At 41.6% G+C, this 18,227-nt stretch overlaps 1 protein-coding gene across 1 annotated transcript in view; it reads left to right on the top strand.

Moving 5' to 3' along the window:
- c2cd3 (C2 domain containing 3 centriole elongation regulator) overlaps positions 1–18,227 on the top strand; it is a 154,804-nt gene that overhangs the window by 108,561 nt on the left and 28,016 nt on the right. Inside the window, exons 25-30 of the mRNA XM_085999470.1 lie at positions 2,270–2,408; positions 6,061–6,125; positions 7,369–7,571; positions 12,093–12,223; positions 13,549–13,710; positions 16,056–16,270. Of these exons, the coding sequence (XP_085855596.1) occupies positions 2,270–2,408; positions 6,061–6,125; positions 7,369–7,571; positions 12,093–12,223; positions 13,549–13,710; positions 16,056–16,270 (915 nt within the window). The remainder of the gene's footprint in view (positions 1–2,269; positions 2,409–6,060; positions 6,126–7,368; positions 7,572–12,092; positions 12,224–13,548; positions 13,711–16,055; positions 16,271–18,227) is intronic.

Genomic DNA, 18,227 nt, shown 5'->3' with positions numbered 1-18,227 from the left:
AAAAAATGTCAGACTTCAGAAGCTGTTTATGTTCACTGCTCATAACATTGCAGCCTTATTTATATTGCTGCATTACTGTCAAAGTTTAGGAGTCTGTCAATGGCAGCATTAAAATATAAAGGGGTATAAGAGTGCCCTAGAAATGATAATGGCATTACAAAGAAGTATAAATCTGTCAATGGCAGCATTATAATGGAGTACAAGAGTGCCTCTGAATTAGTCATGACGAATGGCATAACAAAGATCCTGTGGTGCTTGAGCCACTCTGTTCCTGGAGGTGCTTTACATTCAGTGGCATGATAGTATTGAAAAGATTGGTATAAGTAACGTGGCAACTGTTGGTCTTGTCAGTAGGACATGACACTGTTGAAAATGATCGTACGTGCTGTTCCAGGAACTCTTCTAGAGTTCAGCAAGATATTAAGCATGCAGTATGATGCCATACTCCATACTAGGAGTTGTATACATTTAATATTGCTGATCTTTTTTATGCAAAAAAATTCTAAAATCTTTCATACAAATGTTTGCATTGAATGTGAAATTTGGCAGTAAAGCAGCACCTTAAGGTTTTATACCTCCAAACCTAGAACTGAAATGTGATTGTATTTTATTGAATAGACTGGTATAGATATTGCTGGTGTGATTTTTTTTTTTGTATACTGGCCTGACCAATATTCCAGATTTTAAGATTTGATTTTCCTGCAACTTATTGTTCATGAGAAATGTTTTTTGCCTTTATTCTTTTGTGCACTGTATTTAAGAGGTGACTGTTATTTCTGACTGCATGGCAACATTGTGACCTCTGAAATCCAGTTTGAATTACCTGGAGTTGTTTAATTTGAAACTGACTCATCAGCATTGAAAAGTATTTAACTGAAATGGCTTCTCTTCTCCGCCCCCCCCCCCCCTTGATGAGAAATACATACACTGAATGTTGCATAAATTTTATATAAAATATTCTAAGACATTTACACAAATATTTGCATTTAATGTGAAATTTGGCAAATGTAATAAATGTATCTAGTTCTGGACACAAAGGGAGGCATTCTAGTACTGGCAGCAGTGAAGAGAAGAGCCACAATGTCAACGGTCTGAATTATGGAGAACGACTGGTGAAACTTGAATCTTTCAGCCTGAAAAGGAGGCATCTGAGCGGTAATCTCATAGAAGTGTGTAAGATAGTAGACAGTATGGAAAAGGTAGATCTGGAAAATTACTTCCAAGTAAATTAGGAGAGTAGGACAAGGGGCCACTGGTTCAAAATAGTAAAAAGCAAATTTAAGACTGATATCAGGAAGCTCTTTTTCTATACATGGAGTGAACTTTCAGATAGTGGTGGAATCATTTAAGAAACAATTAGAGGCTGCAATGAGTGTCAGGAGGTGGGGGTGAAACTATAAGATCTTTCTGAATGGATGAACTAAGATGGGCCAAATGGCCTTCCTCATCCATCATTATCTTTTGATAATAGCTATTTGTAGCACTACTCAAGAAATTAAGTGTTTGCTGATGCTTTGGTTTGAGATGCAGATTTGCTGGTTGAACTATTTAATCTTACCTCGTATAACCCAAGATCAGCAATGTTGCTCCATTAGAAGAAAGACCGGAAACGTTGTTTTTTTCAACTTGGTTATGTACTAAGTTGGTCGATTTGTGATTTCTAGCAGTCTGTTCGAAATATCTTGGTGCTTTTCTAAGGAAAAACAACTAAACAGCGCAGCATTTTGAAATTCAGAATGACTGCATCTGATGAAGGATCTCACCAAAAAAGTTAACCTGTCTTTCACTTTCAGATGCTAACTCTGTGCATTTGCAGTATTTTTTATTTTTTATTTCAGTACTGAGAGTTACAAGGAAATTTGATTGATAACAAATGCGACCCAGTACAATAACCTCTGTGAAGTCTTGGACCACCTAAGAACAAGGGTTATCAAAAATATTGCAACTGAAGTAGCTATATATTTATTCAGATGGTCAGATTCACTTTGCCAAATCTATGGTTGGTCATGTGAGGACAAGTGCATTAAAGTGTGGAATGTCTATTATTCTGGAGTTCATTTTTTCCACATGCACTAAAACTTATCTATAGTGGGCACTTTTGGAACTTCAGCTGATCTTTATGGGCAGTTGTTTTGATACAGGATTAAGTACAAATTTGCATTTGATAATGGTTGGCATTTATTTCTGTAAAGCCACAACAGTTTTTTCAGGTTCATTTTATTTGTTCTACTTCTACCTTTTTATTATGGTGTACTTTTTTTTTTTTAAGGATGTCCCTTGACAGAACAAACTGGAGTTAAACCCAGTTGCTATGTGTCGTATGCTACACCAGTCAGCCCCACTCCTATAACAACTCCTCTGATAGAAAATGCATACAGTCCTGTTTGGGACCACCAACAGCAAACAAGGTATGTATTGCATGATATTTCATGATATAATTGCAATCCGGTTTTTAAGGAAAATGAGACGGCACTAGCTGGTTGTGAAAGAGTTAATAGATTTCCAAAAACTTCCCGAGTAAATTGACTAACCTCATGTTGTTCCGCCAGAATTATTGCCCCAAAACGAAGCCTGGTTCCATTCCTAACTATCCAGTCGTAGCCACAGAATTGCCTGCAATGGCTTCTCTTCCCGCTTCTGTACCATTACCTCTTGAGTCCCTCAAGGATCTATCCTTGGCCCCCTCTTATTTCTCATCTACATGCTGCCCCTCAGCGACATCATCCAAAAACGGGTCAGGTTCCACATGTACACTGACGACACCTAGCTCTCCCTCACCACCACCTCTCTCGACCCCCTCCACCACCTCTGATTTATCATGCTGCTTATCCGACATCCAGTACTGGATGATCAGAAATTTCTTCCAACTAAATATTGGGAAGACTGAAGCCATTGTCTTGGGTCCCTGCCACAAACTCCATTCGCTAGCCACCCACACCATCCCTCTCCCTGGCCACTAGTTGAGGCTGAACCAGACCTTTCGCAACCTTGATGTCCCATTTGACCCTGAGGTGAGCTTCCAACCCCATATCCACTCTAGCACCAAAACCGCCTACTTCCACCTCGGTAACATCGCTTGTCTCCGCCTCTGGTTCAGCTCACCTGCCATTGAAACATTCATCCATACCTTTGTTACCTCTAGGCGCGACTATTCCAACGCTCTCCTGGCCGGCCTCCCATCTTGCACCTTCCACAAACTTGAGCTCATACAAAACTCTGCTGCCCATAGCCTAACTCGCACCAAGTCCCGTTTACCCATCACCCCTATGCTCGCTGACCTACACTGGCTCCTGGTCCAGCAATGTCTTGATTTAAAAAATTCTCATCCTTGTTTTCAAATCCCTCCATAGCCTCACCCCCCTCTCCCTATCTCTGTAACCTCCTCCAACCCTACACCCTGCCGAGAAGTCTGCGCTCCTCCAATTCTAGCCTCTTGCACATCTCTGATTTTAATCGCTCCACCATTGGGGCAGTGCCTTCAGCTGCTTAGGCCCTAAGCTCTGGAATTGCCTCCCTAAACCTCTCCGCCTCTCTCTCTCCTCCTTTAAGACACTCCTTAAAATCTACCTCTTTGACCAAGCTTTTGGTCACCTGTCCTAATATCTCCTTATGTGGCTCGGTGTCATATTTTGTTTGATAATGCTCCTGTGAAGTGCCTTGGGATGTTTTGTAACTGCAAGTTGTTTTGTACCTCAACAATAGCTCTGACAGCCACTAGGAAGTTATCTTCTTACTGCGGCACAGCACAGAAATGGGAAGAAAAGCATTGACAGTGCCTCCTAGCCACCTTCAAGCAGATTCCATGGAACTCAACTTATGGTAGATCCTTTTGGTATGGTTCAAGTTGAAAACTTAAAATGTATAAGCGCTCAGCATGCACATGTGTGCTGATAGATACAACATTCTTACATTTTTCCTTTGAACTACATCAAAATGGGTTTGGTTATACAAGTTATGTGCTGAATTAATCAAGTAAGCTCCTCTGGGGCTCAAAATTTTGACACCAATTTGAGATGTTGGAAGTTGATAAGCAATACAGAGCCATCAATCCATTTCTAATTGGCTTCTTGGGTAGACCGGCTACTCGCTAAAGTGAATCCAGTGCACGATTTCTAGAGGAAGTTAGGATCCTTTTGAGGAAACGGCGAGATCTTCCCTGTTTCCTCAAAAGCAAAGCAACTGGGTTTAAGAAATACCTGCAAGGAACTCAGTTGGATGTCAAAAGCCATCAACCAGTGTTGCATCAGTGACTTAATATCATTGCATCTTCGGTTTGAACCATACCGAAACGATCCACCAAAATTTGAGTTCAATTGGAACTGCTTGAAGATGGAAGATTTGTGAGTACAGAACAGAATCTGGCCCTATTGGAACGCATTAGATGCATGGTTGCGAGAGACCATCAAAATAACATGATTACATTCATTTTCATCTGAGCATTTTTTCAGTTCAAGGGACTAATTTGCTGAGATAGCGAGTGCTCATCAAGGAAAGTTTGGCTTTGCTTTAGAGATAAAAGTTTATTCTATCTCACGCTATAGAGAATGTCCCATCAAGTTGTGCTCCATGCATTGTGGAAAGCAGCAGTTTCTTCTTCTGTTACCTTGTTTTCCCCCGGAGGATGCAAAGTTTCTTGCTCTATGCTAGTTCGAAAACTAAAAAGGGGATGTAGAAAAGTCCATGGGCTGAATTTTGCTGGCGCTCAGAGGGTGGGTTCGGAGGCGGGTCCACTGTCAAAATCAAAAAAGATTGACAGCGGGGCGGTGTCCCGCTCTAAACCTGCCTCCTTGTGAGTTTCCCTAGAGACGGCTTTGCAGACCCAGCACTAAGCAGTGGGTCATGCAATTGTGCTAGTTAAGAGGGTGTTTAAAGCAATTTAATCACCATTTTACCAGGCACAAAAAGTATTTCCCAAGTTTTCCATGAGGTTCCCGTCACTCGGGGATCACGCCAGGTAAGTATGTCGGATTCTGAACAACTCTCCATTTCTTTGAATGGGTGACAGCTGCAAAAGTGGTATAAAAGCTACCATTTTACAGCTGGTCACTTTCCAATGTCGGAAGCTTCAGAATCTTCAGAACCCACTTTTGAGCTTTATGCACTTTGAAGTGTTTGGAGTATTCTCTCTATCCACATTACTATCTGACATTACTTCTGTCATCTCGACCTCACCTGCCATCTATTCCATCAGCATCGGTGCCCTTGAAAAAAATCTCATCTCCATAGCAGTAATCACACTGTTCTCTCTAGGAAGTGATAATGTAGATAGAGGGGTGGTGGTGCAAGGTAAGTTGGTGTGAGTAAGGATGTGCAGGCGTATGGTAGGGAAGGCAGAGTGATGGGGATGTGATAAGTGGCACAGCAGGATGAGGTTGAGTGGCTTGGCAGTAACGTTTTGTGATCTGCTGAGATCATTGAAAGGTTTGTGCCACTGCAGCCTGGTCCTCCTGACGACATCCCTGCTTGTGCCCTCCTGTGCAATGTGCAACCAGGCTCCCGTTGGTCTCCTGGGGAGGTGTCTTCTGCCCATTGGAAGGGAAGAGAACCTCCCTGCGTGCTGTGACTTCCTCCATAAGCATATGGCTCTCCCTGGGTGCAGCCGTGCGGTGCTTGTCAATGTTTGCAGCACCTCAGTGCTTCAGCATAACTGTCAAAATGAATGCGGATATGACCCCTTTAAGGAAACCAGCTGATGACGCATCATCAGACCTGCTTCCTTTTAATTGGCCGGGAACCTCGCAGGGCGGGCTTAACAAGCCGAATCAGGGCAAAATCACTTGGAGGAGGCAGGATGAAGATGGGTGTGGAGTTTGAGGCCACTGTCTGCTCCGACCGCACCAGACTCTCCACGGCTGGCAAAATCGTGGCCCTTGTGTGCAGTGAAGGCCGGGAGGGATAATGTGGCTTGTTAGGGGGGAGTCGTAGAGAGAACAGTGTGACTACTGCTATTGAGATGAGGGTCATTTATGTGGCGATTAACTACATCGAAAAAGTGAGTAGACCACACTGAAGAAAAATTAATTTTGTTGTTTACAGTGACTTTTATTTGTGTAATTGCAGACTATCCAAAGGGTTGTTACTGGACCCACAGCAAACTCTGGTTTTCAAAGTGTGGCATAAAGCAGGTAAATGCTATAAAATGTAATTTTATTCTGTTTATCTAAGTTACTGTTCTAACTGTTTCATTTAAAACTTATCCTGTAAAATTTACCCATACTACAAATTCCAACAGATATGCATGGTACAGAATAGAAACTAAAATTAAAATGAGTAAATAAGTCAACAGTAGTTTTCAGTCTTTGAGGTACTTAACCAAAACATACTGAAGTGTAGCATATGCTGTGTGGCTGCAGAATGCTTCGCACAATTAATTCAGAAAGTGTATCCAATCCATGCACACTCTGAGGAAAATGTATAAGATAACCTGGTAGTAAACTAGAAAAAGGGGTGAAAATGAAAGAGGGAGTCAATAAGTAAATAAATAAAAGAAAGTAAACAAAAAAAGGAGAACCACTCATCCAGAATGTGAGAAATGGCACAACCCAATGAAGTACTCAGTGAGAAGGTGCAGTCGTGGCGAGTCAACTGATCTCAGTTGGGTGATGCACTGGCGTGGTACGCTTGACCTTAGCATGCCTAGGCTAAGGAGGGGGGCAACTCCTAATCACTGTCCAACGACCCTTACTTGACCTTAGCATGCCTAGGCTAAGGAGGGGGGCAACTCCTCATCACTGTCCAATGACCCTTACTTGACCTTAGTATGCCTAGGCTAAGGAGGGGGGCAAATCCTCATCACTGTCCAATGACCCTTACTTGAAAGTGAACGTGTGGGCATCGAGTGAGAATATAATCGGACTCTGCTGTAATGCCTCTTTGGCCAAATTGACTGCCAATCTTCCCCATCCAGCTTGAAGAGCTGCCACTTGGGCAAGATACTCGATGGCTGCTGGAGCTGTGGAATTGTGTTGATTGCTTTCAAGGACATAGAGAAGAAAGGGAAGAAAAAAAGCACTTAAACTTGATTTGTGATCAATTATCATTCCATCTAATGTGAGTGCTCTGTTAGCCTAACTCCTTGAGAGGGGCTGCTAGGGCCCAACAGCAATATGGGAAGTGGGGACTACCTAGCCATGCCTTTATAAGTGGTACATGAGGAAAGAGGAGCCACAGATTGAGTGATCTGCACACTGATGTGCCCAAAACTTGAATTGGATCATTTGAAGGGAAAGGTTCTTTCTATGGTCAGTGACAGTATTATAAAGTGTAAATAGGGCTTTGATTATTTTTGGATTTTACAAACTCGTAAGGCTTTTTTCATGGCATCAGTGCGTCATCAAACCTTACTAAATGCTTCACTTTGTGTCCTAGATATTGACCGGGTTATAGGGTTTGCCTCTGTGGATCTTTCTCCTTTGTTATCCGGATTCCTGTCTATTTGTGGCTGGTACAATATCACTGACTTTAGTGGTCAATGCCAAGGACAGCTTAAAGTAGCAATCACCCCTTTGGAGAATATCCATCATCTGAGAGAGAAAAGGTGGACCCAAACACACAAACAATCGGCAGCTTCCGTAAGTGTGATTTTAATGATTTGGTGAAAGAAGAAATGCTTTGATACCGAAGATATATAGGGATACAGGTAGAGAAAGGTCTAGTTAATCTGAACATAGATAATTTCCATCAACATTCAGCACAAAGGTAGCACAATGAATTGGTACCAAAGCATTGCTGTAGACTGGCAGAAGTTCACACCTGTGATTTCACATATGAAGAGTTCCTTATTTTATCTCTATGGGGATATGGTGAATCTGTGCTAACATCAAAAGACTGAGTAACAAGTAAAGACTGGAAAAACTGGGGCCCTTGAAAAGAAAGAACTTCCATTTATAGAGCACCTTTCATAATCTCAGGAAGTCCCAAAGCACTTTACAGCCAATTAAGTACTTTTGAAGTGTAGTCAAATTTGCACACAGCAAGGTCCCACAAACAGCAATGATATAATGGCCAGATAAATCTGTGTTAGTGATCTTGGTTGAGGGATAGATGTTGACCAGGATACCAGGGAGAACTCCCCTGCTCTTCAAAATAGTGTCATGGGATCTTTTACATCCACCCGAGAGGGCCTTGGTTTAACGTCTCATCTGATAGACAACACCTCTGACAGTGCAGTGTTCCCTCAGTACTGCATTGAAGTGTTGGCCTATCTGCTCAAGTTTCTGGAGAGGGACTTGAACCCACAACCTTCTGACTCTGAGGCGAGAGTGCTATCACTGAGCCACGACTGACATCACATGGCGAAGAGAACAGTTCCTGCAGGACTCCTGTAGTGACTAGCCAATGGCAGAGCAGCTACCATTAACAACTACCCAAATGTAGCCAATTCTTTATCTAGCCTAATAACTGCCCACCAATCCCACAAGACACAACCTTGCTAAGCAGCCTTTGATGTGGTACTTGGTCAAAGGCTTTTGAAAGTCCAGACACACTGGGATTGATTTTCAGTGTGCCGTGAGGTGGGCTTTTAGGCGTGCGGGGGGGCAAAAATCCCGAATGCGGGGGGTCCCGACACCATCCCGCCCAAAACCCGCCTCCACGTAAGTTTCAAAGGAGGCGGGTACCCGACCCGAGGCAGGAAGGGATTAGTGCCAATTAGCCGAATCCCTATTTTGAGGGGTGTCGTGTGGGATTCCCGACAGCTCCAAACCACGCCAGGTTAGAGCAGGCGGGCTGTCGGGTTGAAGGACTTGGAGGGGTCGAGATGTCGGTGTTCAGGTGAGTGATGGGTGCATGAGTGCAAAGGTAAGTGTGTTTGGTGTGTCTAAAGTGTGTAAAGAAGTTTAAATTACCTGTACTTACCTTTACAGCCTTTCTTCCTCTTGGCTGCGGGAGTCCATCATTCAGCCGGCACTGAAAGCAGAATGGCCGTGAGCTGACAAAAATGACAGCCTTCAGCGCCAATGAGATTTCTAACTGAGTCTGCGTAGAAGGACTTGGGTTAGAAGTAAGACTCGGTGTTTGACAGCTTCAAACAGCTGTGAAACACTGATATTTCATCTGTCAAGATGAAATTTCAGTCTATGCTGTTGCCGGGTGGCCCTTAATTGGCCTGCTGGGCGGGCTCAACAAGGTCAATCAAGGGAAAATCGTGTGGATTGGCCGCATCTTGATGGAGGCGGGACTAAAACCCGAAAGTTGTAGTCCCGCCTCCTTCCCGACTGCTGAATGAAAATCCAGTCCACTATATCAACTGGGTTCCTTTCATGTAACTTTTTAAAGCTCAAATCGGCAAGAATGCATCTCCTTTTCCAGAATCTGTGCTGAGATTCCCTAATGGCATCTGCCCTTTCAAGATAATCTAATAATCGCCTCTAGCAACTTTGCTCTAACTGCCATTAAAATGGCCCAGATGGGAGCATATGATTTTCTCCACCTGAGTTATGTTCCAAAGGAGCCATGCCAACCATTTTATGAAAGTGGACTTCTGAGAAATACCAATGCAAATATACATATTTACAGGCTGCCAAGAGAAGGAATCCCAGAAGTTTATTTCCAGGGTCTACCAGTAGCTGTAAGGATCTGGGTAATGTTTCTCCACTTCCTCAACAGCTTTGTTTATACTATGCTATAGGTACAAGTTTCATCAGATATCTGTGTACAATGGGCTTCAATATTGGAGAGTCCTCATTTCCATCCAAAAGGTTAGCGCAAACGGCTTGCTTCCAAGAAGCACTGTTAGCCTGTATCTCCAAATCGCTTTCAGTTTACCAACCTATGCTTTATTATTCAACCCTGGTAAATTGATCTGTGTTATTGATTCAATTTGCGTAGGCATGAAGGTCATTTAGATATTTATCGAGAGGACTAGTCCGTCGACTGGTATCTGAAGCCGCTCCAACTACCATCGGTGGTGGTGAGGAGGTGCATCAGCTGAAAACATCTGTAGAAATTCCCTGTTCTTTCAGAGAGATTGTTGTGTATATGTCCAGCTCCCTGAAGGGGCCTTTGGGAACATTATAGGCACCACCTGAAAGGGTGTTAAGTTCCTGTGTAGCTCCCATCCTTGCTCAGTATCTGCTTCCTAATTTCCCAAGTAGTGTCTGACATACTTTAAGAAAAGTCCTAGAAGGAAACCAATATTATTTAATTCAAATAGCCTTGTTCCTGCCTCCTTCCTCTACCACATCCTGCACTCTATTTTATCACCAGTATATGATCTGTGTGCCCAGCAGAAGCTGGTAGGCTGTTTGTGGTAAAATTATTCCAGTGGAAGAGGCTGCCTTGATGGTTCCAAAGGCCAGGAGAGGAGAAAAGCAGCATTCTCAACAACCCTCTCTTTCCATTCCCCCCTCCCTTTCCCAAGGGAAGTGAAGTGGATTCATATTTGTGTTTTTCTCTTTAACATGATTGCTGACTATGTTTAATTTTCAAAACTTAGTCATCTAGTTGGCACCTAACTCTCCATCCTTCTGAAATGTATCATTTTCCTAATTATGCATTTGTATTACAGTACTGTGGTTTTTGCATCATCAACCTTGCTAAAACCTTATTACTCCCAGCGTAATGCCTATGTTACTATTACAACTATAGTGGGTTTATTTGATTCTACCTTGCAGGAAGAGTGCAACCAATCATTTATAGTTGTCTTGTTCAGACCAGTTTTTCATTTTTTTAGTTATTTGGTGGACTTGATTAATCTCTTGGACCTTATTGCAGATTATTTCTTTGTCAACTTGTAGTGATACCATTGCAAATGTTAAATCTTGTGTGAACTGATACCACCAATGGTCTTGTGGCCCTCTTCAGAGTATCAATATATATTGACGGTAGCGTGGATAAAATGGTACACACTATTTCAATGTGGTTTACTGTACATGATCAAAATAACTTCCCTCGTCATGCAATTCCCTATTCGATTAGCCTTGTTGATAAGGTGTCAGCCTTGGTTCAGAGTTAGCACTCTCATGTTTGTGTCAGAAAGTTGTGGGTTCAAGTCCCACCCCTGAGACTTGAGCATATGATCTAGGCTGACACCCCAGGGAATGCTGCACTGTTGGAGGTGCTATCTTTCAGATGAGACATTAAACCAAGGCCTTGTCTGCCCTCCCAGGTAGACCTTAAAATCCCATGACATTATTTTGAAGAACAACAGGGGTGTTCTCCCTGGTGTCCTTGTCGATATTTATCCCTCAACAAACCTCAGCAAAACAGATTATTGATTGCTCTTTGTGGGGCCTTGTGTGCAAATTAGCAGTTGTGTTTCCTACATTACAACAGTGACTACACTTTAAAAGTACTTCATTGGCTATAAAGCGCTTTGGGAGGTCCTGAGGTCATGAAAAGCACTATATAATTGCAAGTTCTTTCTTTATAACTGGTTCACATTAACTGTTCACACCCAACTCCTCTTCCTTTTACAAATTTGTTAGTCAACTGTTTACGCTTAAGACACAGCAGCCTGATTATCCCTGATCTCGTCTGACCTCTGAAACCAAGCATGATTGAGTTGTGGTAACAGTTGAATGGGAGACCGCCGAGGAAAACCAGATGCTGTGGGCATTTTTTTCAAAATAGGATCTTCTACATGTGTACCCATGTTTCCTGTTCCATTGTCTATTACTGTGCACATACCTGCATTAAAATCCCGTCTGCCCATCTGTTTAATTGGAGCAGATTGTTTTGAAAGCCACAATCTCCCTTACACTTGTTAAATGGTTTGCGGTTATTAGCACATTTTATGATATTATTACAAGAAGCATTTGTCTTCATATGATTTATAAATAATGTAAACCGCAGAGGACACAAAATGGACCCTCGGGAACGCCACTCGTTACTCTCGTCTCACCCCACTTCCACCACCTGCTGACAAAGTGCATCTGTTTAATCTTAATCAGGTTGGCATCACTCAAATGCATATCAATCAGAGTAACTGCAGATAAGTCTATGTGCTGTTCCAAATGAGAAGGAAACAGGGGAACACAGAAAGAAACATTTATGAAAAGTTATAACAGAAAAGTTTATTTTTTCCAAATTTAATGCCGAAAGTGTTTAATTTTGAAGTATTACATATAATAATGTGATTTTTAACGTTACAGGCTCCTACCCTTGAATCATTGCCATATAAGACCAGCGGCATGTATAATTCTTTCCCTAGTCACATCTCCAAATATTCAGAACAATTCATCAGCACATCTTGGAATGCCGATGCTTTGCCAGCCAATGACAGGTACGCAATTACACTATAAAAATTGTATGATTGCGGTAAAGAAAATGAAAACTGTTCATTTGAAGGAAAAAAAAATGTTAGCACCAGATAGTGAAATAGCTTTGACTAGAAAATTTTGGCATGCTTGACAAGTAAAGAAATTAAATAGTGAACATCATTTCAATCATGAACAGAGATATCTTTAATACTAAACTTAATTTGTGATAAAATAATTAGATAGGGATGTAATATCCTGTGGGGTTCTTTATGAATTGATAGTTAAATTAATAGCAAGGTTAAAATATATACAAAATTCTTTCAACGAGCTCATTCAGATTTTTTTTTGTATATTACCAAGTTTGCCGACAACAGTTTGGCCCGGAATTTGCGGTCAGCAACGAAGCGAAGGCATTCGCTGCTGGCCCTGAAGTACGTTTCGCACAAGGATCTCGCGATCCCTGTGTCTAGAACTTCGGGTTTTCCGACCTTCAATTCAAATCAACGGACTGTTGTGATGGCAACAGGCTGTCTGAGCAGCCAATCAAAAGGCAGAATTCTCACGGACTGCGAGCGAAGAAGTGAGTAAGCTCTTAAAATGCTAATTTTTAAAAAAATGTTGAGAGCAAAAGAAAAATTGGGGCTCTCGCATGGACAAAAGGCAGACCTGAAACCTGACACACGTTAAAAAATAATTTTTAAAAATAAATAAATTTTTGAAAAGTTTCTTAATTTAAATTTTTATTAAAATGGACAAATTTCATACTGCACAGAATTAAAATTAGTATTCTTATCCCTTAACATTTGTTTAGCAATAATAACACTGTTAAAACCCCAGTTACACCTGATCCCTTTGGGTCTAACTTTTAGTGGGGAATTTAATAGCGTACTCACTGCAGAAGAGCCGAAGTTTTCATCCGTTTCAATGATTTGGCTGACTACACAGATTTGCTGGCTCGGTGGGGTGGAGTACAGTGCAGCCTGTTTCGGAGCTATCGATGACTGACCGCAACTTTGCACATGCGCCAAATCCCAAAGTTGCGGTCAGTTTCAAAGGCGGAATGACTGAGGGAATGTGGATTGATGGTACATGTAGGCTGCACCACTTCTTTGAGAAAGGCTGGATGGAACAGTTGGTCTTTTATTGACCTTTTTTGTATGTTTTCATATCAATTAATTGGAAAGGAAGCTTTTCTTTTTATTCTCTACTGGCAGACGATCATGATCTCTGTATTTAATATGGCATCGGGGCTAGTGATGCTGAAACTAAAATTCAAATTCCAAATAATTCTGTAAATGTTGATCACGGTGCAAGCTATAATTGAAATGCCTTTCCCACTTTGCAACAGATCAGTCAACACAGAAATCCAAGCCTCCCGCCACGAGGAACATATGGAAAATGTTCGTAGGTTTCATCAGTCCTTGCAGCAAGTAGAGCACAACATGCAAAGTGCTGGGCACTTCGAATCGCTTTCACAAACTTCTCGGACTTCACTTTTCAGTGCTCTAAGGTAACCCATTGTTTATAAGTCAAAGTATATAATTGTATATACTTTAATGCATTTGTACTTGTTCATAGTGTAGTGAATGGTATGTTTTTACTACTTGTTCTCATCAACCTCTAATGAATCTAGCTGTTGCCTGCACACATGTCCATGGGATTGGGCACTCTATACCTGCAGCTAGGTAATGTTAACTTTTGGAACATTTAACATTAGTATGACTTTAATAGATTTGTACTTTATGCAAATTGAGCAGTGACTAAAATAACTGGGAAGATAACCCGCTTCTGTTTCATAGAATCCTAGAACGATACAGCACAGAAGGAGGCCATTCGGCCCATCGTGTCTGTGCCAACTCTTTGAAAGAGCTGTCCCAATTAGTCCCACTCCTCTGCTCTTTCCCCATAGCCCTGCAAATGTTCCCCCTTCAAGTATTAATCCAGCCCAATTCCCTTTAGAAAGTTATTATTGAATCTGCTTCCACCACCCTTTCAGGCAGTGCATTCCAAATCATCACAACTCACTGCATAAAATATTTTTTCCTCATGTCGCCGCTGGTTCTTTTGCCAATTACATTATGTGTCCTCTGCTCAATTGGAGAAACTCTCTCATTCAATCCACTGTCCTTTTAAGAATAGTTAACACCTTGATGATCACAACAGAAAAAGGTGCAATCTCATGCAGAAAATTATTCATCTGATTGTCTTCTAATCCTCTGTCTTCTGTAAGAATAGGACCAATTGTGTCAGCATTTAGCCTCAGTTGTCCCAACAACATGCGACTAAAGTAGGCTTGATGAATCCTGAAAAGTATATCATATCTAATCACCACTTTGGACCCTTAGTACTCTACATAGAATTGAATATTTATCCAGATACTAATATAATTTTTAGTGCTCAAAAGGCAAGCCAAAAAATGTATGCAGAAGAACCATATTAACATAGAAACATAGAAGATAGGAGCAGGAGTAGGCCATTCGGCCCCTCGAGCCTGCTCCGCCATTCAGTGAGATCATGGCTGATCATCCAAACTCAGCACCCTGTCCCTAGAGACTTTCTTTCATTTAGAAACAGCAGTGTGTCAAAATACTCTGCCAAAAAAATGTGAAGTGCGACCCTCTCCATTTATAGGCAGGTTAAGGAGATCCTTTACAACTAGTGTATCAGCTGATGTAATGTATTTTTGTTGTTGTTGTAATGCAGAGTACTGTAAGGCATACACTGTTCGACTGCATCAGCCCAGTTTGATTAATAGCCTGTTTACTAGCATATTGCATCTAAATTGAGGTCAAAAGGATGTTAAAGATACACCACCCTTCATACTATGGTGGCCTGGAATTTCCTGAGAATCTCATTAGCATACGCCAGAACATACATAACTTGTGTAAAACAAGTGGAAATCAGTGTAAAACAAGTGAAATCAGCTTAAACAATCAGGGCTTAAAGAAAGTGCCAAATGTACGCCAAATCCCTTCTTTAATTTTCATGCATAAAAAGGGAATTAAAGTTTGAAGTCATCAAACCATCATTTATGTACATCAGGCACAGTAGCCTAGAAATTTGGAGGCACAGGGATCGAGTCCATTTTAAGTTTGGGCATATTCTAATGAGATTGGAAGGATATTTGGGCGCAACTTGACATCATTGGGCGCAGTTTTGGGTCTAACTTACAGGTTGTGCCCAAGGAGGAAACTCCAGGCCTGTGTAAGTAAGGAAAGGATTGTATATCTCTACTCCATTACATTAATCAATATTTGAGTGGAAAATGACACAACACTGCCGGTCCCTGCTACTGTTTGTAGAGATTGTGAGTCTTTAATCATTTCTTGTTAGCCCTGCCTGAATTACATGGAAAAGTGACTATAACAACACTGTGGAGGGAGGCTAATTAGGAAAGTTCTTCAGATTTTGTCTGTTAATCAGCGGAGGAGCTTTTTATGTCTAAAGGTCATCCCATAGGTCTAAAGTTTGATCAAATTTAGATTACTTCGCCCTAAAGAACGACCATGTGAAAAGTAGAAGTAGCCAGCACTACAGTCTAATGTGTCTTTTGCAGAGCTTTGGAGTCCTGGCATACAGCACAGCAGTGCTTTGGGATGGTTTGAGGAGTAATGTACCCTCAGAAAAATAATTGCATTAAATGGGGAACATGTAACAATGTGGAGACAGGGTCTATCAGTCACCATTCTAATAACAATCTTACATTAACTTGGCTACTATGGAGTTTTATTCTTGGGCCAAGTGCCATTTTTTGCACTTCACACATGTATCATCTTTGAAATAAGTAAAAACTGTTTTTTTTTTTTACATCTGCTATTTTATATGTCTTAATTTTATTCCTACTTTGATGTGTAGGAAGAATCTCAGTGAGCTGGATGATATTCAAAGATACTTCAATCGAAAGCTGTCTACATCCCCATTTTCTCACATGATTAACCCCAGCCCACAGCAAAGAACAAGTGAAGATAAAATGAATTATCGCCATAGATCATCAAACAGCCCTGGTGATGAACAGCATCTTTTGGAGAAGTCAAATAAACTGGTCTATGAATCTAGCCACTTAATCAGTGGTGAGCAAAAAGATGTTTTTATAATGGTATTTTTTTTATTTGATGACAGCATTTTTATTTTCTTTTTAGCTGATTTCATAAATTTTGATTTTTAAAACAATAAACTTTTAAGTTTTCAATCGAAAATCATCTTAGTCTGAAGCTTTGCAAGATTAATGCAAACTTCCATACACTGAAAAAGTGAGTTAATGAAATTCAAAACGGGATAATATTTTGAATTGAAAGAAATTGTGACAATTGTATAATGTATACCTCATTAGACCATTGTCATTCAAGCTGTAAAATTTCAAAAAGGTAAAGGGCTAGAAATTCGGTGCGTTTGTGCCTCTCGGCACCCCAGGGGGGTGCCAACGACATTTCGCCCGGGCGCAGCGCGGCTAACAACTCCCACTAGATTCAGCAGGAGTTTAGCTACGGCGGTATTGGGTAGCACTCCGCTGCGCAGGCGATGACTACGTCATCACCAGGCGAGGGCGACGACGGTGACCAATTCAGCGGGCGGGAACGGAGCGGCAGGGGGCTCGCAGGGTGCTAAGTAAAAGTGGTGGCGGGCGGGGGGGGGGGGGAAATCAGCCGACTTACTTGTCGTGGCCCGTTGCGTCTTTGAACGCGGGGTCCATGCCTCAACCTGGCACTCCTCTTGGGTGCCGAGCTGCTGGTGCGACTCCCTGCTCCCTGGTGGTCCAAGTAGGGCACTGCAGAGTTGTGGGCTTGGACCCTCCCCTTTAATGAGGGGAAGAGCCCTTCCATGTGGCAGCGCTACATGGCCCAGTGCGTAGCGCTGCAGAACGCACCACGTTAGTGCTCCAAGAAGGAAGTGGAACGCTTGAATTAGCACATCACCTCCCTCTTGGGGTGCTAAAACTGAAGTTAGCGATCACCAGTGCTATTTTTCGCTGGGCGCAGGCGATGTTAGCGACCCAATATGAATGCTAATGAATTTTTCCCTCAAAGAAACTAGACCTTGAGATTTCAGAATAAGAAAAGGGCCTTTAGAGGCTCAACAAGCCCTTCACCTTTTAAGACTAGTGACAAAACTGACCAACAAAATATTCTGTCCTAACAAATGAAAAACTGCCTGTTGTACATGCTAAGAGAATGTCAATTGTACTTTTTTTTTTGTAGATGGTAATTATTATGCAATTACATGTCCTAAAACCTGTGCAACAGACTTAAAACCTGTCATGTTTACTTTTCCAACAGTCTACCCAAAGTTTTTAATACGGTTCGCCAGTCTTGTCTTTGGATGGTTGCCTCTGTAGTTCTTTAAACACCAACTGATAGTTCAAAGTTTGTCATCTTTGCACCTTGTGTCTTTATTACCATGCACCCTAGTTATACTGTGTGTTGCTAACTGCAGTAGCTCTGAATTTGATGTACATATTGTCATCCTTTAGCCAATCTGAGGTAATCCAAAGGAAACCATTTCTTGCTGATTTTACTCTTGATTTACCTTAGAACTGACTGCAATACAATTGCAGGGTTCAGGACTGCCCACATTATAATACAATGCCTCAATGCAACTGGAACTATTGCAGTTTTTAAGTACCAAAAGCCAATATTGCTGTTGTCACACTCATGTGTTGTAATCAAATCAAACAAAAAGATTCAATTGCTTGGATATCTTGAGTGTAAAATCAACATTTTCCATCCACCTCTTGGGATGTCACTGACATAAGTCTGTACATAGAGGGTTAAATAATTGAATTCTCTGTGTGTACATAATTATGAAAACATTATTTATTGATCCTTTTGACTGGGACAACTGCCACATATAACAACAACAACTTGTATTTATATAGCACCTTTAACATAGTAGAACGCCCTAAGGCATTTCACATGAGTGTCTTAAAGGAGGAAAAGAGAGTTAGAGAGGCAGAGGTTTAGGGGGGGAATTCCAGAGCTTAGGGCCTTGGCAGCTGAAGGCATGGCCACCGATGGTGGAGCAATTAAAATT

Source organism: Somniosus microcephalus, chromosome 10 (genome assembly GCF_052327205.1).
Source record: "Somniosus microcephalus isolate GS21.2 chromosome 10, FLI_Smic_1.0, whole genome shotgun sequence".
In the NCBI taxonomy this organism is placed as follows: Eukaryota; Metazoa; Chordata; class Chondrichthyes; order Squaliformes; family Somniosidae; genus Somniosus; species Somniosus microcephalus.
The sequence above is the reverse complement of the archived record's forward strand: the minus strand, read 5'-3'. Positions and strand labels throughout refer to the sequence as shown.